Consider the following 20,192-nt stretch of genomic DNA (forward strand, 5'->3'; position numbering starts at 1 on the left):
CACCAGACATCCTCAAGTTCATTACTGGTGGGATTTTTTTTTTTAAGATTTTTATTGGGGAATTGGGGGGATGGGAACAGTGCTGGGGAATTGGGGGAAGGGGAACAAACAGACAAGTTGCTGTCGTTTTGTTCTTCAGTCTAGTTGTGGAGGATGTTGCTTCACTGGCCCAAGTTGGCACCATCATTGCACTCTTCCCTGGTGAGGCAGATCATTCGCCAGCTTCTGGACAGCTGCTCACTGCGGCTGCTGGCCGCTCACGCTGGCTGCTGGCTACATATGGTAGCCCATGGGAACCCACTGCCACAGGGACTGCAGCCTATGCCGTCGCCAGCGACTCACAGCAGCCCAGCTCCAGGTTGAGCTGCCGTTCAGCATCTTAGCTGTGGACGGCAGTGTCACTGGCCCTCATATGTGGGATCCGAACCGGGGCCTTCTGGCGTCCCAAACAAGTTCTTAACCATCGCGCCACTCGGCCGGCCCTACTGGTGGGATTTTTTTAAAACTTGTTTATTTAGACTGCATTGCTCTCTGTGATGATTAAAGACGTCCCTAAGGCCAGTGTCACCTGGACACACAGTATCCACAATTATTTCTCCTTCAGGATGGTGCTCTGGAACCAACGAAATCAGATGTTACTTTACTCTGCTGTTGAGTTACCTGTAAAACTAATAAGAAAAAGGTTTTAATCACTACTGTAAGTTCTGTAAACAGCCACATGGGAGAATTTTGAATATGAGTCTTTATAATTTCACACAGGAGAATGAATTCAAAGTTGACATCAAAAGGGACCTCAAGGAGTTTTTCCTCTCCTCTCCAACTCCGGAAAGGAATTCCCTCCTACACATTTATCCTCAGGGGCTTTAGGTAGATTCATGTTATCAGTTTTATTCCACGATTTCATGCTGTATTAACCCAGGCCGTGCATAATTTTTAAGAAAGCTTGGGGTGGCACGTAGAACAGATGAAGAATTTCAAAAAGTGGTACCTAAATTAGCTTTTTCCTTTAGTTTTTTGCTATAATCATTTCCTTTCCTATATAATCACTTATTGTCTCTTTGCCTCATAGCTCAAATGGTTATTTAGATATAAAAGACATAGTAGAAGAAAGGTGTATATAAATTTGAGCTACAGAGCATAATTCTGTGTCTCGTGGAAAATACACATGCAAATTCTGAACTTCAACCAGTAGACGTTAACCCCAGGGAAGACAATGCATAGCCTTTCCTCAGGGAAAAACTGTAGGCCTCTCCAGGCAGGCCTGGGTGCTCTTTTCAAATTTTGAGGAAACCCCCAGAAATCTAGCCTTTTCTATTTTATTCCAGACCTAAAGGTCCCAGAGGGCTGATTTGGTCCTGGGCTCCTGCCTTCTAATCCTAGGTTAACGTGCGGAGGCACTTACAAACAGACTTGGTGTCCTTGGGCAGCGAGACAAGCAGAGGCACTAGGCAGAGGGCACCCTCCCCCAGAGGAGTTCTTGACCTGGACGCCTTAGCCTCCACTGGCACCGTGACTGGGTGTCCCTCTAAGAGTCTGTGAACTTCCTAAGGAGATGTGCCCACACACACACGTGCCCTGGTGTGTGCTGTTCTGGGGTCCAAGTGTATCACGTTCATTAGGTCGGGGTCAGGAAACTAAAAGCATGAAAGGGCCACTTCCCCAGGACACACCCCGGTCAGTTTCTGCCCCTTCAAACCTGCCCCCCTCTCCAGTAAACTCAAAAGCAAGGAGGAGAAGTCCGATGTGAACACCCAAAGGCTGGCAGATCCCTGAAGCTCTTTCCGGTCCCCTCAGAGTACCCACAGGGCAGGGGCAGGTATGACAACAGATTTCGAAAGCTGTTTCTGGAACATGTTGAGAATGGAATCATTTGGACCATGGGTTGTTCAGAAAATGTTTTCTCACCCCCATGGTCTAGTTATTTGCTCTTTTTTATGTGAACTTCAGCCTATGAATGCATTTACATGCCCTGATTTAACCTCCCTATGTTTCCATTTCCTCATATGCATAATGAGAGTGAAAATACTATCTGTCTCATTGGGTTATTATAAGAATTAGACGGAATGCTGTACATAAAGCCCCTGAAGCAGCACCAGACGGACAGCCAGCACCCAATGAATTCGAGCACTAGCTACAGTTTAACTGCTTTAAATTATTAAGTAGCATGCACTAAAATTGATGCAGCATCAATGGAGGCCGCGGCAGGTGCCCCATCCTGTGCCCTGAGAATGCCTGAGACCGAAGCCCTGGGCCTGTAGGAGGAGACCCTGTCGGGGAGCAGCCGCCCGCCTCGCTTCAGGACAAAGCCAGCGCCCCTCCGCTTGTCCCTTCGTGGGTTCAGGCCTGAGTCCACAAGGAAGCTCTTTCTGCCTTCTTTTATTCCACTTGGCTTTTTTTTTTCCTAAAATTGGAAGATATAAAATTAGGTATTCACTAAGCCTCTATGCTGTGTCAGATCCATTATATCATTCTTACAAAATACCCCATTTTACAGATAAAGAAACTATGGCTCAGAGAAGCCCAAACAAAAAGAAAACCTTTCTGAATGTTTTCTTCTTGGTATAGGGAAGGTTTAAAGTATTATTACTATTATAATACTATCCTGTTAAAGTCCTTCTTGTACTCAAGTGCGTGCTCATCAATGAGAGATTTTCAAATTCTAGAGACTGGATTTGTGTCTGTCTTCCGTCAGAAGACGTTGTAGAGCCCGCACACTCCCCTGCCACACACCCTTAGGTGTCTTTCCATATAGCACCTTCCAGCCCTAATATCCAAAGAGACCAAAACATCACGTCCTTAGAATGGGCAGGCGGCTGGGCCATATGAGAGAGCTCTTCCCAAAGAGACGCACTTACAGCTAAAGAAATGCTTCTTTTATCTTTTTTAAAGACGGCCTGCCTGATGGATTCTGAGTATCTGAAAGAATTCCAAATAGAGGTCAAGTTAGGAGAGCAAACGTGTTTCACTGCAGAGGGGGATGGCCCCTAAGCACCCGGCTCACTCACCTTTCACTCTGAAGCAGTTTGCAGTAGGTGAAAAAAATACATCCTCCTAAGCAATTCAGTAAGATTTGCTGGCTCACTGTACCTAGTGAGCCTTTCCTGTCCCATGGTGCCCACATGGTTTTTGGTAACACGTGGAGACAATTTCAGACATTTGCTTCTCTGAACTCCTGAGCACTTTTGCTGCTGAGCACAGAGCCCCAGGGACCCCTGGGTACAACATTTGAGCCACAAGTCCCTTCGTAATCGTTGCAGATCAATGCTACACTCAATTGTGTGCAAGTAAGTCTGTATAAATCCCAAGTCAGAGCTTCAAAATAATAACTTACTGAGTCATGATTTCTGCAGCTCATCTGCAATATTCCTTAAATCATATGTTGATGGCTAATCAGCAGAACCCAAAGACACAAATTAGATGGTACAATATTTACAGAGAAAATATATATGTAGCTTGAAAAGCAAAGATCCTCAATCCTCAGGATTACAGCCCCACCAAAAAAAAAAAAAAAAAGTAGTTGTGATCTGAACTGTCAACACTGTAGCCAAAAAAGGAATGAATAGAACAATAAAAACAAAGAGTTTTAAGACAGAACTTCTTGGTTAAAGGAGTTTGGACCTTTAAAAACTATGTTTGAGAAAGATTCAGAAGAAATACTAGATAAGATGTATTATTCCTGTTCCTCAAACAACATTCTAGTGGTTAAATTTTTAAATGCTGCTTTTGGCCAGGTGGAAGAATTTGTGAGGGCAGAAATCCTGTGTATCTCGTTCACTGCTGGCTCTGTAGCACCTAGCAGCGTAGGTGCTCAGCAAAACTGTGTTGAATGAATGCATGAATGAGGTGGGGAGAACTGAGCAAAAGTAAAAGTAACATATGTGAGCATTTCACCCATTTGTAATAGTATAGGCACTGATTTCATATAGATAGATAGATAGATAGATAGATAGATAGATAGATAGATAGATAGATAGATAGATTTTTTTTTTCATTCAGCACACCTACGAATCGAAGTGCATCCCAGATACCCTTTGGTTTCAATGCTGGGAAAACAGAATCGCTTTCTGTTGGTTGTAGACTGCTACATGTTTTGATTCTAGTAGCAATATGGCAGGTTAAGGTCAACTTTGTAGTATAATCTGGTGCCTGTTTTTGATAGATATCATGAAAATAGATACTTATTTTCAAGATGCTCAAGCAGATGACTAGGCAAAAGCTCCAGCAAATCTTGAAACAACAAAAAGGGGAAGGTTGTCCCACCCCCACCTCCCATGACTGTACCATCCTGCACTGTTTCCTGCCACCACACACCCTCCTCCCTGTTTCACCCTTTTCCCCGAGGTTTCATCTTCGTCTAAGGAAGACAGCATGGGACTGTCAGTCTAGCAAGGAAACAGTTCTTAAAAAATCCACCCCCACACAGTGCTCTTAAACTTCTGTCATGGGGATGGCGTGATCTGACCAGCAGCAGGCAGAGCCGGCCCCGGGAAACAGAGCTTGGCATAGGTGTTTCATGCCCTCCCGCTAGAAGGGCCCTCAAGGGAGCTCTTCACGCCCACTGTCCTTCCACTGGCGGGCCAGTGGAAGGAGGTGCAGGAAAAACAAACTCCTGGCTGAATGAATAGAGGATTAAATGAATGAGAGATGAGTTCACTCCCCCAGAAGTCTCTGCCACCCTCCTTGAATAGAAAGCTCACTTTAAAGCTAACTCTGTTCTCCGTGGCACGATTCTGTGTATGCTCAGCTTTGGAATATGGTTGCCATCTGCTGCCAGTGCACAGGGCTGAGAAAGTATTGGGGTGGGTGGGAGGAGGCCGGAGGGAAGAGAAGAAACACTTAAAACGAGCTAATGATCTCCTTTGTGTTGGAGTCTAGGTTTCAGAACATCAGTCCTGTACTTCAAGAACAAAAACACCAGTGTGTCTCAGACCACACCAGGCGCCGGCTCATCAGATAAGACCTGTGCTGTGTGGTGTTCAGCCACTGAGCCTTGAGAAGTTCTAAAGTGAAATTAAAGGAGCAAACTGAGGAAGCTGAAAGGAGCAAAGGCTTAGGGGAAAACACAGTCAGGTGGGCTCTGCAGAGATGTGTCTTCGGGGTTACAGTAGTTCAAAAATGAATCTACTAATTAAAGGGTCGGAAAAAAAACGCTATAAATCCCAGGAATTTAAGGATCTTTAGAAGAAATGAGACACTTCTCCATACACTCAGTACATTGTGATCCTTCAGTAGCATCTCAGGGTGAAAGTGACCCGGCTATTGTGCCTTGGTGCGGATTTAAGCGGCTGATTAAGCGTTACCGGCAGTTGTAGTAGAGGCATGAGTGGAGTGGTCCTTTCAGAACAGATAAAGCTGTTCAGCCAAGCCAGTAAGACCAGAGAACATCTCCGAAAGGCAGTGAAGAGCTCATGGAGCTTCCTATAGTTCCCCTGACATTATCTGTATAAATTGTTGGTGAAAGCACAGAGTCATACTGATCATTTATATACTGAGATAACATGCCAGAGAATACTAATTCAGCTGTGGATGTACACAAGTGAACAAAAGTTCTTACAGTAAAGTTCGCCTTGCTTTTGAAAACAAGGTTAACTCGTTGGCTAAGCAGGACATTTGAAGGCAAATATTGTTATATCTTCTGCAGTGGCTGTGTAGCTCAAGTTTGAGAATTGTACAAGGTGGGGAGGTGGAAACCCCTTTGGCTGTGCAAGGAAAGAATCTCTTCAAAGATGTATGTAATATAAATTTAGAAGCACTGAAAATCCTAAGCATGCAAAAATCACTTGAAGGAGCACAAAGTGATTGCCCAGCAGTGGGTCATTCTTGGTGCCTTGGAGTGGTTGAATCAGTAAATATTTGTTAGCTGCATGAGCTCCGTCCTCGACCCCTGTCTGCTCTCAGGGACAAGTCACACAACTGTGACTCAACCACATTGAGAATGTTAGTCATATCTTAAATCTATCTCGTGTACTGTTTCTCTTCTTAGGAACCCTGTGTGCCTCCATATTCTATTTTATTTGTCCTACAACATCCCTGTGAAGCACCAGCATCTTCATTTTACAGGCAGGATAACCGATCCACGAAAAAAAATAGCTTAATTCTTTGTCTTTAAATCTGAAATGATTGATAATTATTATGTGACCCAGCTCATCGTACTATTTTTCACATTATTTCAGGTTTCCCAGTAAAGGACTTATTTTATCTTTCTCATTATTATTTGTAATTGGTTTTCAAAAAAGTTGAGATGAAAACAGAATATGACAAATATCCCATAAAGATATTTGGTGTTCTCTTTTCTTTCAAGAATAAATTAAGACCTCTGTTCCTCTCTCCTGGCTCTCTCTGCAGATAGTCAAAATCCCATACCAATTTTCAAATGAATAAGGGCTCATTCTAATAGCTGGATCACAGTCGCCTCTATTGAGGAAACAGCCTTGTAAATTCATGCCTGGAACCTGGAGAAGTTACTTTTGGTTATAAACTTTAACAGTTTGACCTGGAGGTTTTTAAACAGTACTAATATGTGACCTGGTTGTGAGTTCAGCAATAATTTATACTCAGTATGTGAAAGGCCAAAAAATGAAAACTAGCGTCTTTTATTCTCTCTGGTGACCTACACTAAATCTTGCATATTTACTTTGTAAATGAGGACACCCAGTGGCCACCAAGTGAAAATCTTCTAAACAATCCCTGATACTGTTTATGCAAATGCAAATCCCATTATCAAAGCTGATTGATAGATAACTCCATAACATCTGTTACCAAGCAGTTTAGCTTCCCAAAGGTAGGCAGGAGTTGGGGGGGGGGGGGGGTGTCTGACCTGATCATTTGTATTTCACATCACAAACTGGTCGTCTCATCTCTCTTTGGATTACAAGGTGTGGTTCAGCTTTGAGTCCCACTGAAGCCTCGGCTGACAGACGGACCCAGTGAGCTATCTCTTGGGGGAACTGGAATCAGGGAGCTAGGAACAGTATGGCATGTGTCAAAAATCATAAATGAATGAACACAGTTTTGTGGACAACTAAGTGAACACATGAAAAACCGTTGCGTTAGACCTTAAATTCATACTGAAAATAGAACTGTGGCTATTCCCTGATGAGAGGAGGTAGAGTGATAAAGGACAGGGAAAAGAATTACACATAATTTCAGGGATGGAAAGACCCCCTGGGGCTGCAACATGCAGACACACCTCAGAGAAAAGGTGCACCCTGAGGCTGCCCCTTGTCAGCATGTTTGTGAAGTGCATTGGAGAGCTGACCAAGCAAATACTCAGATGGGAACTCCTGAATGTAAAGAAATGTGTTGGGCAGTGTGAGAGATCCAGTAATTTGTAGTTATAGTTGTAGTTATAACAATGCCAGGCACTAGCCTTCTGGAAGCATGGAGTCTTCTTATAGAGATAAAGCAAGCACAAATGACAAAAAATGAAGACAGACAATAATCAATAATATACTGTTAAGGACTAGCTACATGTGTAAAAAGTCCAGATTTAGTCTTCAAAATTGAGGTGCAAGAAACATGTCCTTATTTTTCTAAGGCAAATTAAACCCAAGGCCCTTGTCACTAAGTTTGTAAGAAATTCAGTGAAGTTTCAGAGATTCCTTCCCTTCTCTAGACTTGTATGATGTCATGAAATCTAGGACGGGGTCAGATTTTTAGTCCATGGTGGTCTCCACCATTGACATGGCTTGTTCATCTACAAAGACGCCATTGAGCCTGGCCCATCTGATGGCCTGAACTACAAGCCTTAGTTGGGTTTAGAGATGCCCTTCACAGTTCTTCTTGAACATGGGCCCAAGATCATCACTGTTAATCTCAAGACCGTGTCTTCTCATGTCCAGCCTCCAGAAGCATGACAAGCAATTACCCCAACTGGAGTTGTGTGCAAGCAGAGACCTCAAATCTTGGCGCCTTCCCCATTTGAGGAGAACTTGATTGTGTTTCTCCCCTGTCAGGCCACTTCAATCTAAGTCTAAAGCACCAGCCTTCCCCTCCTCACCCCAAAAAAGGGCTCAGCATAATTCCCTTTAGAGAATATAAATTCTAAAAACAAGTCTTGAGGCTTTCGTTTTTAGGGCTTACCTTCTGATTTGGGCTTTAAAGCCACAACTCCCTGAGGCAAGGGAGGCCAGAGCTGTGTACCAGGCTTGGACTTTCTTAATTGCTTTATTATTATGAACGTTTTCTAATTCAGTGGGGGGCAAGGGGCAGGGGGGGGGAACCCAGAAATTAATGTTATGACCTCACCAAGCAATGGGAGCTAGGAAAAGAGAACGCAGGATGAACTCTAGCAATGAAAGAAGTCCCCACAGAGAAGGAAGAACTTTAAATAGGGTTCTTGATTGGTACATAATATCTGGTAAGTAGAGAAAGCACAATAATTTCAGAACTCAAGACAAATTCAGCAGAAGAAGAGAATGAAGAATGGGTGCAATACATGAAAGGGATAGCAAAATGTCCAGCTTCTTGGATTAGCACGGAGATCTTATTTGTGCAAAAATGGAAAAATTCGATCAAATCAAATCAGTGAGGTGAGATAAAGTAATTAGACCATTACCTGTAGCTACAGAGGACTCTTACAGCTTAATGTCTTTTTTCCTATAATATATAAATGAAGTATATAAAAATACATAAAGAATATAAAAATAAACAAAATAAAAGACCTTACTCCTTCTTAGGATAATTACAAAGTGTGCCTTCTCCTTCACTTTATTTACCAGTGTCTCCCAAGGTTTTAAGTTCCGATGACTCTTATTTAGGATCTCCTTCATCTCAGCATGAGCCAGAAAGGAACTTACATCTTATTTGTTCTCTAAGGAAATCCGGCGCCTGCTTCTCTGATGGATCACCCTAGGTGGGCTGTTGAGATGTAGTCTCAGCTACTTTCTTAAACTCGCCCACATCAAATCGCCACTGTGCTTCCCTCTTCACTAGTCATCCAGCAAAACAAAGCTACCTTTTTCCTTGGTTTTTCCTTGTTGCTTTGAGATAGAAAAACCTTCATACCTCAGTAAAACAATATAGCATGGCTCAAGTCCACATCTTTCAGAGAGAAATAGTGTAGCCCCTCCTGTTAACAATTAACTATGAGGTGTGATCAAAACATACGGTGAATGTTTAAATTTAAAAAATTATTACTGTAAAAGACACATTGCCATTAATCCTCCTTGCTTCAAACACACTTATACCATCATTCTCGCCACTTTCTGAAGCAGTTCTGGAAGTCCTCTTTCGTGTGTGTGTCTTTAGTTGCACTGTCATGGCTGCCTTAATGTCCTTAATGGATTCAAAACGTTTACCTTTCATGGTCATTTTGACTTTAGGGAAGAACCAAAAGTCATATGGTGCCAGATCTGGTGAATAAGGTGCATGGGGACACACCATAATGTTTTTATGTGACAGAAATTGCTGTTCCAGAAGCAATGTGTGACACAGAGCATTGTCATGATGGAGGATGAAACTGTTTGCCCATTTCATGTTAACGCATTGTTCGTGATCCATGATTTACAGCACACTTTAAAACACGCCTTCTCTCAACCATAGCTCACACCCAACTAACAGCACCGAACAAGTTGAAACTTGTCACACACTGTTACTAAGGTTCGATGCTCCGCTTCCCATATTGAAGATCCCTGCCTTTCCATTAGATGGCACTCGGCAGCAGCATTCACTGTATTTTTTGATCACTCCTCTTATGCTCGAAAACCAGTTGTCACATTGGAAGCAACTTATATTTTCTAAGAAGACACAAGCAAAGAGAACATTCGAGCACGATTCTGAAGATATGCTTCAAAAGCAGTTTCAGAACAGTGCAGCAACAGAGGACAAAAGGAAAGTTCTATGAATTAGGAAGCTCTGTGATTATTTTAGTCAAAAAGCTTTTTTTAAATGACTCTATTGGGTTCTTTTTTCTCACTCTTTGAAGTTCAGTTAAAGTTTCCCCAAAGTCAAAAAATTAATTTCTTACCTAACTATAGTTTGTCACCAATTGATGGTATTTTCAAAAAAAAAAAAAAGTGACATGCTTGATATTTGAACTCACTGGAGTTAAAATTTTATTTTTCCTTTAAAATAAGTATATAACAATGTAGGCACCAAAAGAAGAACAAGTTAGTAAATAACACGATAATGTTTTTTATATAAGCACTTTTTAAATTTATAATTTCTTTTCAAGCAAAATAAAGGACAGAACTTACTAACTGCACATTTGAATATATAGATCTTCTTTAAGGCCTATCCAAAGCCAAGTTCAAACTGAGTACTTTAACTGTGAATTTAAGTAGATTCTTTTGTTCATTTTTGCATCCCACCCACAGATGCAACATCTCTGTGTTTTAGCTCCCCAGACTTAGTGAACAAGAGAAAGGTTACATAGGGCAGCAACTAAATTTGTAAGGAAAGAGCTTTAGAAAGAAAAAAATCAAACTCCTAAAAAGTGTCTCAAAAGGTTTATATGATATAAAGTTTAAAGTCATCAACCTCCGATTTCATTGACTTTTCTCCTTGGTCCTAGGAGGTCCTCTCTTCTCAAGAAGAAGCCAGTGCATTTCCGCTTTGGAATGAGGGCATCGCTGTCTCAGAATGTTGTCGAGAATTAGAGCGTCCAATGCCTTTGTTCACAGAGCTAAAACTTGGCTTTCACAGTCTGTACTACAAGAGAGTCAAGAAGGTGTTAGAACTTCCAGGGTTTCATTCTGCTGGAATCGGATGCTCAAAGTATAGAAATTCATATAGCACGTAGCTTGACAATACCCTAAACTGAAGTTTTAACCAAAGTTTAGAATTGGTTCCATAAAGTTGATGGTTAATTACTTGCTGATTAATTGACTATATCCTCACCTCGTAACTAAAGGGATTTAAGTTAGCTTAAAAGAATTTTCAATACATTAGTAAATGTGTAGGAGATACACACACACACACACACACACACACACACACAGGGTGCCAAAAAAATGTATACACATTTTAAGAAAGGAAAAAACTTTTTTTATAATAAAATTGTAATAATATATACCAATAACAAAAGATGAATATGAGTCATGTATACATTTTTGACACCCCGTGTGTGTGTGTGTGTGTGTGTGTGTGTGTGTGTGTGTGTGTGAAAGAAATCAGAGTAGAAGTGTAATAAGGAATTGACACTAGAATGAGGCTGGGGTAAATTTTACATAGAAGTGCATAATATGAGGTCCTATATACTTGCTAAAATGTGGCCTAAATTTTAATTCTGCGCTCCAGTTAGGATATTCATGGGATCCAAAAAGGTAAAAGTCGAACTAGCTTTTCCTGGGCACTGAGATCTGGGAGAAGTTGATTAATGTATATTTCAAATATCACAGGTCCTTAAGGATGAATTTCTTCAACTGTTTTATATTTCAGATCATCTCTGGCCTAATGGGTTCATTTATACTGGGGTATAAATGTTTTACTGGTAAATGTTTCATTAGTGAATTTGTAAAAATTTAAGTGACCTCAAAAGCTTCCTAGTTCTTCTATGGATTTGTGTTAACAGTCGAAGGGTGTCCATTCTAATGAAAACCTGTTTCAAAGCAAATTTTGCTAAATAATAGTTGGCTTCAATGATTGTAAAACTACAATATAGCTCTGTTATATTCCTCCAGATTTCATCTAGCATTAGTATTTTATTATCTACATATCTCTGTTTTTTCTTCTCTTTCAATCCTATTTTTATTTCTAAATCATTCTCTTCTGAAAGGTAACGTCTGTCACTTTGGCTGAGACTGTTGAGTTTATCATATACAATAACATCAGCCCAACTTAAGTAAATGGGAAACATCAGCTTGACAGGCCTGATGTGCAGATGTAGTCATGAAGGTTACATCAGTTTCAGAGGCTTTGATTATTGAAAGTTGTTACGAGTAGCTTATAGAGAGATACTTGAATCTCAATCCATGAGTCTTATAATGTGGGGGAAACACAGACTTCTGTGAGATTCTAATAAAAGCCACTGACCTTATCCCTGTGAACGTACAAACATGTCCCTTCATGAAAAAAACATGTAGATACTCCCTAGAACCATGCATACTTCTTAAGGACCTATAAATACTTAAAATATGCTCCAGAAATCTTGTGTATATATATGAATGAAAATTTAAGTAATGTGAAGGACACACTCAATTACAGTATTGAGATCATAAATAGAATAGTGTTGTAAACACTTTAAACAAGTTAGTAATTTTAATCTCTCTGTCCAGCTAACCTAAGAAGCCGTGCCTACAAAAGTACATACAGGCTGTCCCCAGCTTTCAGAGGTGGTGTATTTCTGAGCATATGTTTGAAAGTTGAACAATTTATGTTTTGTGAGAAGAATTCTGTGACTGGTGTTTAAAAAAAAAAAAGATGAAATCTCTAATGGTTTCAGTACCATGGGCCCACGTAATCTGGAAGGTAGAGGGCAACTGTCACTGGCCGCTGGCCCCATCCCCCTTCCCACTCAGTAGTGAGTAAGTAAAGCAGGGCAGCTCTCCTTCCCATTGGCCGACGACCCCCTCCCTCATGATTTGCATACAAGGGCAATGACATCTGGGATGTGCTAGGTGTGTGGAGCCAGGGCAGGAGAAAGAGGTCTCCTACTGTGTCCTGCCTGCCACCTTCCAACTGCATAAGTGGTTTTCCCAGTGTCCTCAGCCACCCTCCTCCAAAGACTGTGAAGATGCCAGTGAGACAGAAAAAGAGGGCCGTCTGCTCTACATGGTGGAACCTGTGAGCAAACCACCTCGGTCTTCCTGTAGAGCAGAGGCTCAGCAAGTGCCCCCTCGGCATTTAGGTGGGGTAGACACGGAAGCCTGGCCCCTGGCACGGCGACAGACGTAGCTTTAGGGAGTACGGCACCTGAGTTACCATGTGCATCCCTACTTTTTCCAGAGAAGAATGGCTCTTTCCTAGTGTGACCAACCCGGTAAGTGGCCCCAACAGGTGATAGGTTAAGATCACCACTACTCAGCTAAGAGACGAAAGAGCTGCCTCAGCATCCTGAAGGTATCAAGGTACAATGTGGAAAAGAGTGTGAGGTAAGAGGCTGGGTGGCAGAGGCCTGGCTACCCTAGCCCTCTTTCACGTGCTGGCCCACTTAGCTCACATGAGCCTGGTGGCCCAGATTGAAAGCTCAAGGGCTTTGCGGCCTTGCCATTTGACTTAGACCTGTTGACTTGACGGAAATTCATATCGGTTTTAATTTGAGAGCTGGTGTTTCCTCCCGAGTCACAGAGACTTCAAATTCCCATCTCTCTCTCCAGCACCTCACGCTTCCACTAGTGTCATTTTCTATATCCGGACTGAGGAAGGACTGGATTTCACACCTAATTAAAAGAGATTGTAATGCCTGCTGTTTCCTTTCTTGTTCATGTTCCCCTGTGCACAGGCAGCTTTTTATTCTCATGCTAAGTCCTATCCCTGGACACCTGCAGCTTAAGTGACAGAGAGGAGCTGGGTTCCTACAAAACAGAGTGGGGCCCTCTGTCACCTATGTCACCACAGGCAGATTTTCCCTGCGGCACTTGCTCCTGCGTGAGCCCTGACCAACTGTGCTCACTCACCGAGCACAACCACTTAGAATCCAGGATCACTTTCAGCGGTACAATTCCTCGCATGTTTCTAGAGAATGCCGTCACAGGCTGACTCTGTATTTCTACTCTAGTGGAAAGGAGGTAGGTTATTATTTTAAAACACACAGAGAACTATTTTTATCACTTTTTTCACTTTGCATCAATTCAATGTCCATACCAGTGTGGGGTTTTTTTAGATGGGGTGGTGTTCCCAAGTACACATAATCTTTGTAAAGTTGTATGGTTTTGTAGAGTGAGAGGCTTTTTTTTTTCTTTTCTTTTCTTTTTTTTTTTTTTGAATAGCCCAAATGCCTATTCAGTGCCAATCTAGGAAAGAATGGAGTTAGCATTTTCACACCATTCCTTCCTATACAGTCCCTGAATAACCATCTAATCAAGATTTGTTTTCAATGGAGGACAAATCTTCTACAGTGGAGTATTTCAGATTTATTCCGTTGGAATCTATACATTAATGCCCATTGGATGAAAAGGACAAGTTTCACAAAAGCCTGGACCTTGCCTGGCTGTGGCAGAAACTTTTTCCCACTGTATTAATACATGTTAAAAAAAAAATCAAAGAAAGCCTGGGAAAGGAACTGCCTCCGCATTGTGTGCTGAAGGAATGAGGCAGGCTTGACTGGAGAGGCAGGGTCCTCATCGCATCTGTACCCATATCGGCAAAACCCATTGAACCTTTCATGGCTGCTCACTGCAATGCATGACCAGTGTACTCGGGGAGATGTTTAAAAAGTGTCTATAAAAACCTGGCTGGGCTTGTCAGTCAGGTTGTGTATGTGTGCAGGTTTGAGCCTGTCTCTGTGGCTTTGAATGAAGATGGTGACACCATTACTGCAATAATCATAACTCAGACTATTTAACAGAAATTTTCTTTGCGTGGTGACCACTTTAGGTTTACCTGATTGTTTAGATAGACTCAACCAGTTTGGTCAGACAAGCAATTTGGATTAGCCTAATGAGACTGTGTGTGTGTGTGTGTGTGTGTGTGTGTGTGTGTGTGTAAGATAGTGACAGCTTTTGCTGTTGACCACTTCCATCTCTAAGCACCCTCCTTCATCACTTTCAGGTCTATCTTCTGTATCTCTAGAGTTAGGATGGCCCTTGATCTTTGGGCAATCCAAGTTTCGTTCCTCAGCAATCCAGTGTTATATCATGAAAAGAGCATCAAGGGGCATGGGTTCTAATCCCAACCTGCCACTTCCTAGCTGTATAGAACTTGAAGCAAGTAATTTAGATACTTTGAGAGCCTCAACAGCCTCTCACATCAAATAATAATAATAGTACCTGTCCTGGCAGCATATAGGATTGTTGTTAAGAAGTAAATGAGATGCTGCCTGTGAAACAGTTCTGTACATTGTACACTACATGATATTAATTATTATAATAATTGAGATATAGAGATTCTTCCCAGAATTAGCAGAAAGATGACAACTTTTCATCATATATGACATCTCTAGTGATGTATTAATAGTTGCAACTGGTGCTATGAGCAAATGTGTGTTTAACGAGTGTTTTCACCTGTGTGGGAAAAAATATTTTTAATATTTTTGAATATTTAAATGAATAAATGAAATGAATAAATTAAATATTTAAATGAATATTTAAATAAATATTTAAGGAAACCATCCTACTCAGCAATGGTGATTTTATCAGAGAGTCAACCAGTTTTAATGATTACTGTTTTACTCAAATGAAAGAGACCTTGGTGATGGTAAAATTATATATAGAAAGCTCTACATTTGAATGTCAGGGCAAGTTGTTTTATCTCTTGCATCATTTCATTTATAAACTTAAATATGTTCTTGATTAGATGACTGAGGCTATGCTGAAGTCCCAAGACGTAAAAACATGAGCACCATGCGAATTCATGGATAGGTATAGAAGTAGCTGGAGAGCCTGCTAGGCAAACCTTTTCAGCTTTACTGCAGACCCATGGACACCTAAGGGCCAGACTTAATTCAGGGACAAAGCATGCAATATAGTGAAGCAGGTAAGAGCATGACCTCTAGAACTAGAGTGTCTGGATTCAAATGCCAACTCTACCATCAACTGCCTATGTGGCCTTGAGCAATTTCTTAATTTCTCTGGTCTTGGTTTTTCACCTGAAAAATGGGGATAATAATAATACCTATGTCATAGGGTTGTTGTTAGTATTAAATGAAATTATATACACAAAGTAGTTAGACCAGTTCTAACAGTAGTTAGGACTTGACACATGGTAAGCTCTAAGAACAAATTTCGCCCTTGTTATTATTATCGTGGTATAAGTGCACCATAGGGGACTCAGTAAGAACTTGGAATTTGGTCTGCTGGCTCATTTTCTAACTATTCCTTCTTGGTTTATTGGGGCCTTCCTCTGGGGCCATATTTAGCACGATTACAGAGGATTCACCATGATTCTTTAATCTGGCAAAGACAATTTGTTTTACATGAGTAAAAAAAAAAATAGAAACAATAGCCTAATGAACTATTTTAGGAACAGAGCAGACCCAGTGGACATTGGAACAAGAAGGAATTCTCTTATGTAAAAATTTGTGCAAATCATATCACTGAAAGTGAGCAAAAACTGTAGGCATTTCTTAAGTTAAATGGATATATGTGAGGCTGGCTAAATGTAAAGATGGGAACAAAGAAAATGAAGGAGTATCTAAAAGGATGTGGTCACACCGACTGAGCTCAGACAGCATGAGCAGATTGAATAGAGTAAAGTAGAAATTCTAGCTGAGTTCAGACTTCCCTGAGCAGGCCCCCTCTCCTAAGGCAGAGGACAAAGAGCCTGAAGAGGTGGGCACTCCTGTCTGTGGGCCATGGCCTCTGGGGTTACTTCTAGCAAGACACAAGGATCAGTGCTTGGGCCACCTGATTTTGAAAGGCCGTTTACTTGGCATCTTGCAAGCTGATTGTTCAGTCGCGAAGGCAAGAATGGGGAATCTGAGTGAGGCATGGTTTAGAGAGAGGGATTTTTGGGGCCATTTGAGAAATGAGGTAGAAAAAGAGGAAATCCCTAAGACTTATTGTTATAGCCAACTGTTTTCTTTCTTAATCTGTGACCCAAATGTCACTAACATTATCCCTTGCCTTCACAGTCTGGGGCCTAAGGATGGCCATGAGTCAAACTATCCACAGCCTCCATATAGCTGACTGTACCTTCCTACTGGGAACCATTTGATACCTCCCTATAACAAGTGCATAGAGCAATCAGTTATCTAGGGTGCTCATACATCCCACACCTGGTTTACTCCTGCTACCCTGACCTTATTATTAACAGAGCTCCCTTTCACTCTCAGAGTGCCCAGTTTCAATGGTAAATATGATCACAAGTGTACTCCAGATGCCAAGGTCAATGCTACCATCTCTGATCTCTTTCACATTCCTTCTTCATTAACCCTCAGAAAATTCAGAAAACCACCATATCACATACAACCACCCTAGAAAGTACTCAGATTGTCAAAGATGACAAGAACAATGCCACCCATAGAATGTTTCTGTAGCTATAGGAAGCATCAGGCAAGTCCCCTTTAGTGAGCTCATTGTACTCTATAACCTGTCTCTCAACTGGGAAACATGGTGGCCGCTGTTTGTTGAACATCTTAGTCTGAGTTGAATTTTCCAAAATGTTTGCATTCATGGTATGGATTTGGGGAATATGCCATAGAAATTAGTAGGAAGGGAATTTATTTTTTACTATGAATATCGTTGCAGTCTATGAATAAAATAAGGAACTTTGATAAGCTGGAGAAAATGTAAGCTTTCCAAAGGACATGGGCTTGGGCTTGTCTCAAGTGGAGGTAGAGAGTTCCATGAGAACAAGTCTTTCATTTGCCTTTCAGTTCTTATTTGCTGATATAGGAATGGCAGGCAAATGACCTATCTGTTTATTGGGCAGCTCTACTTCCACTGACAACCCTGGCTGAAGCTCTAGGGGATTAACATGGACTCAGTACCCCCAAATAGCCGGGAAGCTGTTGGGACAAAATTCAAGGCCTCGTTCCCATAGGACTCATATTGACACCTTGACCCCTGTGCAGAGCCTGTCCATCTCTCCACAGAGCCCGCTTGTGTACAAGGTGGGTGCTTATAGGAGCCATGAGCTCCTGAGACCTAGGTGTTAGGGACGCAGTCAGCTAGCTCTGACCCACGCCCTGTTTTGTGTTTGTCTTGGCGTGCAGGTGACATCAGTTGCAAGGGGATGACCGAGCGCATTCACAGCATCAACCTTCACAACTTCAGCAATTCCGTGCTCGAGACCCTTAACGAGCAGCGCAACCGTGGCCACTTCTGTGACGTGACGGTGCGCATCCACGGGAGCATGCTGCGCGCACACCGCTGTGTGCTGGCAGCCGGCAGCCCCTTCTTCCAGGACAAGCTGCTGCTGGGCTACAGCGACATCGAAATCCCGTCCGTGGTGTCAGTGCAGTCGGTGCAAAAGCTCATTGACTTCATGTACAGCGGCGTGCTGCGGGTCTCGCAGTCGGAAGCCCTGCAGATCCTTACAGCCGCCAGCATCCTGCAGATCAAAACCGTCATCGATGAGTGCACACGCATCGTGTCACAGAATGTGGGCGATGTGTTCCCGGGGATCCAGGACTCGGGCCAGGACACGCCGCGGGGCACCCCGGAGTCAGGCACCTCGGGCCAGAGCAGCGACACTGAGTCGGGCTACCTGCAGAGTCACCCGCAGCACAGCGTGGACAGGATCTACTCGGCGCTCTACGCGTGCTCCATGCAGAACGGCAGCGGCGAGCGCTCCTTCTACAGCGGTGCGGTGGTCAGCCACCATGAGACTGCGCTCGGCCTGCCCCGCGACCACCACATGGAAGACCCCAGCTGGATCACGCGCATCCACGAGCGCTCGCAGCAGATGGAGCGCTACCTGTCCACCACCCCCGAGACCACGCACTGCCGCAAGCAGCCCCGGCCTGTGCGCATCCAGACCCTGGTGGGCAATATCCACATTAAGCAGGAGATGGAGGACGATTACGACTACTACGGGCAGCAAAGGGTGCAGATCCTGGAGCGCAATGAATCCGAAGAGTGCACGGAAGACACGGACCAGGCCGAGGGCACCGAGAGTGAGCCCAAGGGCGAAAGCTTCGACTCCGGTGTCAGCTCCTCCATAGGCACCGAGCCCGACTCGGTGGAGCAGCAGTTTGGGCCCGGGGCGGTGCGGGATGGCCCGGCTGAACCCGCCCAACCTGAGCAAGCCGCGGAAGCCCCTGCAGAGGGCGGCCCGCAGCCGCACCAGTTAGAGACCGGTGCCTCCTCCCCAGAAAGAAGCACCGAGGTGGAGATGGACAACACGGTCATCACTGTCAGCAACAGCTCGGATAAGAGCGTCCTGCAGCAGCCTTCGGTTAACACATCCATCGGGCAGCCGTTGCCAAGTACCCAGCTCTACTTACGCCAGACAGAAACCCTCACCAGCAACTTGAGGATGCCTCTGACCTTGACCAGCAACACACAGGTCATTGGCACAGCTGGCAACACCTACCTGCCAGCCCTCTTCACTACCCAGCCCGCGGGCAGCGGCCCCAAGCCTTTCCTCTTCAGCCTGCCACAGCCCCTGGCAGGCCAGCAGACCCAGTTTGTGACAGTGTCCCAGCCCGGCCTGTCGACCTTTACTGCACAGCTGCCAGCGCCACAGCCCCTGGCCCCATCTGCAGGCCACAGCACAGCCAGTGGGCAGGGCGAAAAAAAGCCTTATGAGTGCACTCTCTGCAACAAGACTTTCACCGCCAAACAGAACTACGTCAAGCACATGTTTGTACACACAGGTGAGTGCAGGCCTCCCCCGAGGCCTAGCAGCAGGGGTGGGCGTGGGGGGGGGCTGTGGGAAGGGAGGGGCAGGACAGCAGGTGGAAGGGGTTTGGAGTCATTTTTCAGAATTTAAGGAGACCCCACTGTAAGCCATCTCCTAAAAGCCTCTCACAAGAATAGAGCACCCTGTCACCGAAAGACAAAATCACAGAAACCTTTTATGAAGAAGGGCCAAATGGAAAAAAGCCTAAAGAACTTGCTGGCACAACATCCCTTAAATACATCGAACTTTGTAATACGTTCTTTCACCCTAGGTGTTGCGAACTGGAAAAGCCCTTGGAGATCATGTACGCCAATCACCTCAGTTTACAGATCAAAGTCATTAGGCAGAACAAGGATAAGGGTTTTTAGTCTGTAGAAAGTCCTATATGAACCATCAGCTTGAAGAGGCCACAACAAAGCTGATGCGAGTGTAAGCAGCATTTGTGGTCCCTGAAATGAGGAGGAGTGATAGACTCACTCTGGGTTCTACTGTTTATTCTCTATTTTCAGTACCTAGAGACCACAGTCTGTTCTAGGTACTCCCTTTTAAAAGGACAGTAGACTAATTGGGATGCGTCCAGAGGAGTATGACTAGGATGATGCAGGATGCAAAGCCATGGCATAGGAGTCATGGTCGAAGGTCCTGGGATGTTCAGGCTGCAGAACAGAAGACTTGGGGTATCATGTAAGCCACACCCAAGTATCTGAGCTGCAGGGACAGCAGCATGTACTAGTTAAGCTGGAGCTTGGAGCTGGAGTGCCTTGGTTGGAATTTAGGCTTAGCAACCACTGCACTGGAAAAATTACTTA

At 43.5% G+C, this 20,192-nt stretch overlaps 1 protein-coding gene across 16 annotated transcripts in view; it reads left to right on the forward strand.

The window, feature by feature from the left end:
* Window positions 1–20,192, forward strand: part of ZBTB20 (zinc finger and BTB domain containing 20) — a 769,723-nt gene that overhangs the window by 738,395 nt on the left and 11,136 nt on the right. For 15 of the 16 annotated variants that reach the window (XM_019652231.1, XM_019652234.1, XM_019652232.1 and 12 more), the window contains one exon: window positions 17,753–19,357. In XM_019652231.1, coding sequence (XP_019507776.1) covers window positions 17,753–19,357 — 1,605 coding nt within the window. Of the gene's footprint in view, window positions 1–4,875; window positions 5,071–17,752; window positions 19,358–20,192 lie in introns of all 16 variants that reach the window. The other variant, XM_019652244.1, reaches the window with a different exon arrangement.

This window comes from Hipposideros armiger, unplaced genomic scaffold, assembly GCF_001890085.2.
Source record: "Hipposideros armiger isolate ML-2016 unplaced genomic scaffold, ASM189008v1 scaffold_176, whole genome shotgun sequence".
In the NCBI taxonomy this organism is placed as follows: Eukaryota; Metazoa; Chordata; class Mammalia; order Chiroptera; family Hipposideridae; genus Hipposideros; species Hipposideros armiger.